This window comes from Octopus bimaculoides, chromosome 1 (assembly GCF_001194135.2).
Source record: "Octopus bimaculoides isolate UCB-OBI-ISO-001 chromosome 1, ASM119413v2, whole genome shotgun sequence".
NCBI classification, from domain to species: Eukaryota; Metazoa; Mollusca; class Cephalopoda; order Octopoda; family Octopodidae; genus Octopus; species Octopus bimaculoides.
In genome coordinates this window covers 74,494,174-74,503,333 of record NC_068981.1, presented here as the reverse complement: position 1 = coordinate 74,503,333, position 9,160 = coordinate 74,494,174, and the positions used below count along the sequence as shown (strand labels likewise).

At 38.4% G+C, this 9,160-nt stretch overlaps 1 protein-coding gene and 1 long non-coding RNA gene across 2 annotated transcripts in view; one reads left to right on the top strand and one right to left on the bottom strand.

Moving 5' to 3' along the window:
• The window catches only part of LOC106882600 (laminin subunit gamma-1), a 193,927-nt gene extending 192,471 nt beyond the window's left edge, over nt 1-1,456 (bottom strand). Inside the window, exon 1 of the mRNA XM_052977280.1 lies at nt 361-1,456. Within this exon, the coding sequence (XP_052833240.1) occupies nt 361-1,261 (901 nt within the window). The 5' untranslated portion in view covers nt 1,262-1,456. The remainder of the gene's footprint in view (nt 1-360) is intronic.
• A 42-nt stretch (nt 1,457-1,498) lies between these two features.
• LOC128247640 (uncharacterized) overlaps nt 1,499-9,160 on the top strand; it is a 30,529-nt gene continuing 22,867 nt past the window's right edge. Inside the window, exon 1 of the long non-coding RNA XR_008264014.1 lies at nt 1,499-1,917. This is a non-coding gene — a long non-coding RNA (uncharacterized LOC128247640). The remainder of the gene's footprint in view (nt 1,918-9,160) is intronic.

Here is a 9,160-nt window from a genome sequence, read left to right as displayed (position 1 = left end):
TCCGATCTGATCATAAATAAAACTACGAAGTGTAAGTTAATAAATTGCTTTATAAAATGTTATCGGAATTTCTTTGTTTTACTTTGCAAAAAAAAAAAGGAAAAAACAGTTTTTCTTACATAAGAATAAAAGCAGAATTTCCTTTGGCGTTTTGTTAAGATCATTTAGCTATATTAAATCAGTCGAAAAAAAGTCTGCAAAAAATAGCTAAACTGAAAGGGTTTTTTTATGCAGGTAAGAGGGAAGCATTTGTTATGAATTATATATACACACACACACACACACACACACACACTCGGACACACGGTGTGGGAGAACGAGGAAGTTAGGGCTCTAAAGGTAAAATAAAATGGAACTTACTGAGATGTAAGGTGAGATTGACAGAATTTGGATATTGGACGTCCTTCAACATAGTCTCACTCTGCCACCAAGTCCAGTTTCCCTGTCCCTCGTAATCCGTCATCAGATGCGGGGAATGATCAAACTGGGTATGCCTGGCATCGCAATAGTGACAGGATTTGGAGGCATCCCGTACCCCGACTTGTAAGCAATAGACCTGCGGGCCTTCCATACCGCATATGTTGGTCGCCTCTACCGGCAAGGAGAAGGCGGCATTCTCAAAATCCGGAGTACATTTCCTAGCCCGACCCCGATTGTCGTAGCAAGATACGGAACCGTCTTCATCATCGCTTCGTCCTCTCTGAGAAGTGGGTGGTCGACGGCTTCTCGTAGGTTCGTAGGGTCGCTGTCCGGACACCAACAATCGCTCCGAAGCTAATAGTAATAATCCGATTGATATCAACCAAAACATAGTGTTATGAGAAAAACTAGGCCTACCTGAAACAGCAGGTGACCTGAACAAAGAGAGAAAGGAAGAGCAAAAAGAAGGAAAATAGTAATTTGTTTCCTGGCTGCTTTGAGAAGACGATTTCTTATTCATGAAATTACTAGTTTCAGAAGCAAAAGAACGGGGAGGAGGAGAAGAAAGGCATGAAGAACGAGACGACCGAACAGGCGTTAGAGTTGTTGATTTATTTGCTGTCACGTCCCCTGCACCACCAGCTTCTTGATCTAGCGTTACCGCAACTTCCTCGTCTTCTGATGCCAGTAACGCGCTAGTAGAAAAAGACGAGCGGTAACCTCTCCAAGTTGTAGTGTTGTTATTATTGCTGCTGCCTCTAACCCCACAGCCGGCGACACGGCCACAGCTGTCGTCAACTACCGTTGTGTTCCATTCAAACGAGCCACCTCCGTACGCCATCTTCGCTTCACAGCCACTGATGCCTGTTGCTGAGAACTCTGGGATAGCCCTTAGGCCGACAGAGAAAGACAGCGAGGGAGAGAATTAGGAAAGAAAAATGAATGAGAGAATTAAGAAAGTGACGAAAAGAAAAGTTTAAAATAATAAAAAAGACAAGAGTTGAATGAGTTAGACAGGCCAAAAGCAAAACAAAACAAAAGATTAATGTTTATAAAATTGTGTTGGCGAGAAACAAAACGGAATGAGAGAGCAGAAAAAAAAAGGAAAAAAGCAGAGACCAAGCGAGAATGAGGAGAGAGAGGGTGACAGAGAAGACTACAGCTGCAAGGAGAGAGAAATAGTAAGAAGAAAGTAGTAAAATAAAAGAAAGATAAGTACTTTGTAAAAGAAGTATTGTGTTGTTAATTAAAGCGATGAATAATAAATAATTGCTTAATTACTATTAAAGTGAAGGGCAGACGTTTAAGTGATTGTTAAGAGAAGAGAAGGCAGTTTTAAGTTGTTATGCAAAACTTTTTTAAAGTTTTTATTTTGCTACTTCAGAATGAAAGGAGAATGAGAGGAAAATGAGATTAAGAAAGAAATATGAAGCTTTTCAAGTATAACGTGGGAGTAAATTGGACTGAGGTAAATCCTCATTAATCACCTTCCAGACGGTAACTTTCTCGTACATCTCTTATTTCTTTTGATAATGTATGAATGCCACAACTTCCTATTATTTCTACGCCTACAAGTCAGCCAAATCAGCTTAAACACCTGCGATAGGAAATGAATTCTGAGGTAGCAGTGTTGACGCAGAAAATATCTGATTCTATTTTAGCGGACTTTTTTTTTACCCCTTGCGGATTGGCTAAATCGTTAAAGTCGGACAAAAATGCCTTATGGTTCATTAATGTTTTGCGTTCAAATCCCGCGTAATTCGACATTGCATTTCTATTTTTTAATTTTCACTAATTTAAAGTACTTGTCAAGTACTGAAGTCGATGTTATCGACTAAACCCATCTCTTCAAAATTACTGGCCTCTACATGAATTAGACATCGATGTGGTAGAGTTCAATATTTCAATTGTCTTAGAGGCGGTGATCTGGCAGAATCGTCAGCACGTCAGGCAAAATGCTTAGTGGCATTTCGTCCGTCTTTACAATCTGAGTTCAAATTTCGCCGAGGTCGCCTTTGCCTTTCATCCTTTTGGGGTCGATAAAATAAGTACCAGCTGAGCACTGGGGTCGATTTAATCTTGACGGCCTTGTGCTAAAATTTGAAATCAATATTTCAATTGCCCGAGTTCAAATTACGATGTGGTTGAGTGCACTGCTTATGTTCCAAAGATGGGTTAAATAAGTACCAGTAATATACAAGGTCAAGTCGATGGAATATATTCTCTAATCCTTTGAAAGTCAATAAAAAAACGAAGATTCAGGCAGAATGAGTTAATACTACCTTCTCTCTCTCACACACTCTCTCTCTCTCTCTCTCGCTTTCTCTCTCTCTTTCTCGCTCTCTCTCTCTCTCTCTCTCTCTCTCTCTCTCTCTCTCTCTCCACGTTCTAACTCCAAATTCTGCAGGGGTTTGTCATGCTTCGTAAGTAAATACCAGTCCTGTTGTCTCAGTGAAAATACGGATTACTTCCCTATCTGGAATACTCTGTGGTTATATATCTCTTTGGTTCACATCACAGCACCAACGTAAATGATATCTCTGTGATTATAAGGGGCAAGGTATATAAAACTAATGCTGATCTAGAGACGAGATAAGCTTCTAGTGAAAGGTCTCAGTTTTTGAGGAAACTATCAGCTTTTCACACACGCGCTCCACCATCATTTTATGCCTATTTTACACATTGGTTTAGCCAAAATAGAAGAATCTGTCTAATTTTTTTTGTGTGTGGCAACTACCTCACACGTGAATGATGCAAACTTTTGATGTGTGTGTGTGTTAGAAAGAAAACTCAGATTAATTCGAACTGCAGTTCGGTATAAAAAAAAAAAAAGAGCGATAAAATAATAACCAGACATAAAAATAAGCGCTTGGGACAATCTGTTCGAGTGAACGTTTTAAGGGGATGCCCCAGCATAGCCACAGTCCTATAAGTAAAACAAGAACTTGTAAAAGAGCATCGAAAGCCCAAGTCTTAAGATACGTTATTTCTGGGTTGTTTACAAAGATTGTTTGAAAGAAAATTGTGGTCATCTATGAAGAAAGAAAGTATTGAAAATTTGTTCGTTTTGTATTTTTACCTTCGGGTAAGAAAATAACAAGAAAATACGTAGGATTTCGGAGATTTACAAGGCTCCCATAACGTTTCATATTCGCGAAAGTAGGGACAAGAAACTGATCTGAAGCATATCAATCTATCATAAGTGTTAGAGATAACTTAAGAATTGTAGTTAGGTCTATTGTAGCCATTCTTTTAACAAGCTCTTCCGGTAAAAACTCAGATCAAGAATTCTTAATTTTCAAGTAACCCTATTTTACCTAAGCTACTGATGACCACTCCACGTCAGACCAAACTTCATAGACAGTATAGCAACTAATCAATGTTATTCGAGATGAAATGGAGTGAGAGGAGCAATGGCCAATACATTTGAGAACTGTGAATTTAATTTCATGTACCCCAAACGATTTATCATTCTACATCTCCAACTCACAGATTCCACGTGTCAGGCTATGTTTTTGGGATACTGATTTCAAATATTAGCAATAAGGCCGGGGGATGGGATAAAGTCGATTGATTACTTCGACTCCAGTGCTCAACTGGTACTTATTGTATCGACTCCGAAAGCATGAAAAGTGAAGTCGATCTCAGAGGAGTTTGAACCCAGAACATAAAGACGGACGAAATGCCGCTAAGTATTTTTCCCCTGACGTGCTAACGATTCTGCCAGCTCGCTGCCTTAAGCGCTTTTGGAAATAATAATGAAAAGTAGCCAGTACCAAAATTACTTCGTTCGAACTACTAGACACGCTAGGATCACTTGTGACACAGTCGTCCATTAGCCATTAATAGGCTCAATTATACATTGTAATTCACATGACTGGAGCGAAGAGTAGAATTCTATAAAACCTTAAGCGGAGTCTTCGTCCTTTTGAAGTATTGCCGAAAGCAACGGTCCGAGTAACTATTATAAGTATTTCTTTAATATATTTAATGATGTGGGAATTTCCCTCGCTTCTTTAACTGTTTTCAAGTTGAACAATATCGTTGTCATTCTAATATTCTAACAACGTTTGGTTATTATTGTGTTGAAAAGCTACGTCAGATGAAAGATGGTGGATGTCTTTTCGCGTCATTATTATAGGCTTAAATTCACACACGCACGCGCGTGTATGAATACGTATGTAAAGTATTTGAAAGTGATTGGCACATGTATAGTGGGAATCCCTCGGCCATGAAGTTGTCTAACGGGTGGTGAACGCCCTGGTCTTAAAAGAGCATATACTCATAAAATTAAGCGTCCACACGTATGCACACACTTCGTATGTGTATTTCGTGTGCAAGATTCTTGATGTGGATACGTGTGTATACATACATATAAATGGAAGTGGAGAGACAAGTTACTGAAGAGATTGCAAGAGTGCAATGAAATGATTTAACAAAAAACTAAATACTGTTTATAAATAAAGGACTGAACCAGTGTGTGTGTTTTTTGCCGGCATAATGCCTCTCCCAAGGTTTAATTGTATGCACACACGTTATATATATATATATATATATATATATATATATACGTGTGCATACATACATACATACATACATACATACATACATACATATAGGTACGTTTACGCAATACATAATACATTAGAATGACGGAATGGAAGAAACGTTGGAAATCTGGTTTAACAATATTTAAAAAACAACAAAAAACGAGTCTAAAGAAACTACGGCTACTTCAAGTAGCTTTAATAGGCTTCTTGGAATGCTAGAAATATCAGCCATATATACCTCCCTCAGATTTAATCTTGTCGTTATTAGAAAAAAGAAAGGGCGGGTATATATTGGACAATACATAGGTCTGCTTTTGTGAATTGGCAGATTCGTTAGTACGTTAAGAGAAATGCGCTGCAGTATATTGTTACGTACGATCCTTTACGTCCTGAGTTCACATTTCACCACATTTCCCTGGGGTTTACAAAACAAAGTATAGTCAAGCAAGTACTGAGGCGATTTATATGCCCATAATGTATCCTAGATGGGAATCGATTAAACTAAAAGAAAACCAAGGCTAACCGGCGATTGAATAACATTAGAGTGAACCAACAAGTGTGCTCCTATGTAGTCGCTTGGCTGCGAGAAATAGCAGGCAAACCATCCTCAAATAATAGTCCATCCGTCTTAAATGATAAAAAGGTCACATTAGTTAATGTAATCCGATACACCTCTAATACGCATTCATCAGTTGTCTTCTCTTATTCGATTAGCATCTAGGATGCATTATAAGAATATAAATCGATTCCTGTATTTGACAGGTACTTCATTTGATTGACTTTGGAAAGATGAAACGCAAAGGTTATCTCGGCCTGGACTTGAACTCAGAACATAAAGATTTATGTTCGACGCTTTAACGATCTCGGAAGAATTTGAACACAGAACGTAAAGTCGATCTCAGTGCTTACCTGCCTTGCAATAAAATTTGTCACTAATATCTATATTTTTAACCTTGTACATGTGGTGGTTTCAAACTTTAACACAGTCCGAAAGAATGAAAAGCAAAGTCGATCTCGGAGGAATTTGAACTCAGAACGCAAAGAGGGACGACATGCTGCCACACATTTTACCTGGCGGGCTAACGATTCTGCCAGCTCTCCGCTTTGTATAAATAATAATATTGGTTTCAAATTTTGGCACAAAGCCAGCAATTTCGTGGAGAGGTTAAGTCGATTACATTGACTCCAGTTCTCAACTGGTACTTATTTTACCGACCCCGAAAGGATAAAAGGCAACATCAACCTCAACGGAATGTGAACCCAGAACGTAAAGACTATTGAAATGCAGCTAAGCATTTTGCCCGGCGTGCTAACGATTCTGCCAGATCGTCGCCTTGCACCCTTGTACCTATATTAAAAATAGCTTTTATATTACTTTATTAAGGATGATGGATTGGCATCAATGTTAAAGTATCTTGCAGTGTTTGTTCTGCTTAGGTCAGCTTTACCTTCCAACCCGGGGGGAACGATAAAATACAAACCCGGTCAATTATTAGGATTAAGTTAACCAACCTCCTCCTCCTCCTCCTCCAGAATTTTTGGTCTTGTGCCTATATTAGAACAAATTTAAGCCTTTGACTCTGATAAACTTGACGGTTTGTGTTACAGTGCTCATTACATGTTCCATGTTGAGGACTTTACCACACAGCGATCCTTGGTTTATGATGCAGTGGTATGCTATCAACTCACCAGTACAGTCCTCCTGCATCTTTAACTGCATCCTTCCTACTAGTCCACTTTTTTCGCCGCACATCGCCGGTGCTCCATTTATTGTAAGTCCAACAGGTTTTCCCCAAGGCAGCTTCATGTCAGTTACACTTCGACATACGTTGTCAAAAGTGTCTTTTCTTGTTGTTGTCTCATGCAGAGATTTCATGTCCAATATTTCTTCTGTAACATTTAAACTGGAGACCACTCCACGGACGAAGATGGCGAGCTGTGCAGTGTCAGTCGTATCATTGCTTTCATCGACAGCAAGAGAGTATGCAACAAAGTCTCTACATTTTTCGATCAGCTGTGTTTTCACATCAGTGGCCTTCTCACAAACTCGATCAGCTATTGTATTTCCGCTAAGGCTTACATTTGCAAACATCTGCTTTTTGTCTGGACACAAGACGTCATGCAATTCTTCAGAAGATCTCCCTCAGTAAATAGTCGGGCTGATTTGGCGATCTTCTCTACCACAATAAAACTTGCTTTTACAGCAACTTCACTTTTCGATTTTGCTTTGGAGAAAAACGTCTGCTGTGATGTTAGATTCCTCTGCAATTATTCTACCTTCTCTAGCTTTTATTCTGTATTCAAGTTTTTCGATTTGTCTTGATGATTAGTCTCGTTGTGCCGTCTTAGATTATATTCTTTGATCACAGCCACATTATCTCCATTAATTAGACACGCAGGTTTACCGCCTTCCAGCGGCTTTGAAAGGCTCTGTTTTCAGAATCAACTTTTATCTTGGCCATTTTAACAGCCAGCTTTGATCTAAAATTAAGACTATGCATCTACCGATAGACGCTTGATTGGTATGGCATAAGCGGGAAGAAGTGATGCAATATCCAGGCACTACACTACTTTCATCTCTTATGCGCCAATCCAAAACGAGCAACAGGACGTTACTAGGTTACTGTAATCACGAACATCCACGTACTACACAACTTTCATTCTAACTTGTGCTGATCGACGCGGAAATATTCTCAGGCAGCCTTTTGTTCGACAAGGCTGCTAAACTGGGGAACTTGTGGTTTGCACATCATATCGTCGGTGCCATTAAAAAATATTTGCCTAAAATTCTCTCGCGGTCCGGATATAATTGTGTTAGGCCAGATTTGGCCTGCAGGCCTTGAGTTTGACTCCTATGTCTAATGGAGCCAATTGCATCAGATTTATTTCTTAGTGTTTCGATTTCTGTTACATAAAGAAAGTCTCTCTCTCTCTCTCTCTCTCTCTCTTTCGCTCTCTCTCTCTCTTTCGCTCTCTCTTTCTCCCCTTCCCCCCCTCTCTCTCTCTCTATATATATGTATGTATATGCATATATATATGCATGTATGTATGTGTATGTGTGTGCGTGTGTGTTCGAATTACTTATACTTTTGGTCAAAGGAAATTTTGATATATATATGTAGAGGCATTGCTGCTATACTATATTTCAAATAAATGTGTATTTCTTTTAATGATGAAAATAACTTATTTTTACAAAACTTTTTCTTCCCTTTTTTTTTTTTTTGTTTTTGCTTACCTTCCTTTTCTTAAAACTAAGTTTTTGCTGGAGGTAAAAAAAGGAAAATTGTTAAACGAAGCATTGGTGTTTATATTCAAGATATAAGAAATATCAGCATGTATATGATGAGGTGCCGAAAAGTTCCTGGTTTTAAGGGTGTCTCGAAAGGCCTGGTTAGAGGCCCGTCCTTCCGAGTTTTTTTACAGGACTTAGGAAAACTAAAGGGCCGCTGCAATAAGTGTGTGAATCTGAGTGTGTTGAATAAAATTATAATTAATTGATTCTCCAATATTTTCTTTACCCAAAGCAGAAATTTTTCAACATTCCTTCCTATATATATAACCTGTATATGCCCGGTGCGTGTATTTATGATGTTAATACAAATAAAATTCAACGAACAAAGAGGGAAAAAACGAATACTAATATATATTGTAGACTATATATATATGTATATCACGAGACTGCGTTTGGAAGTAATTCTACTTAGATAACTTTTCAGTCTCAAAGAAAATTGCTCAATATAATTATATTGAGCAATTTTCTTGTTTGCGTTACTTCAAACAATTCTTAACTCTATACTTTGTAAGGGTGTTGTATTCGCTTGAAGCACTGTAATATCGAAGAAGGTAAAAAAGAAATAGAAAGCTTCTGACAATGCGGAAAGTTTTATAAAACCTTTATATTTCAGGCGCAAAGGCCCATCCTCAGAAGAAAAACAGTCTTGGAAATGCCGAAGATGGGCCTTTACGCCAGAAATATAAGGGTTTTATAAGACTTTCCGCATCGTCAAAATCTTTTTATTTCTCTCTTTTTTACTTTCTTCTATACTTTATGTTTCATGCTTGGCAGTGGGGGGATTCTAAAAAATAGATAGATAATTGGTTAATAATGCAACAGGTTCACTCGACCTGCTAGAAACAGCAGCTAAACTTCACTTAGATCACACGCTATCGTTCTAAAAAGGAAAGGCTCT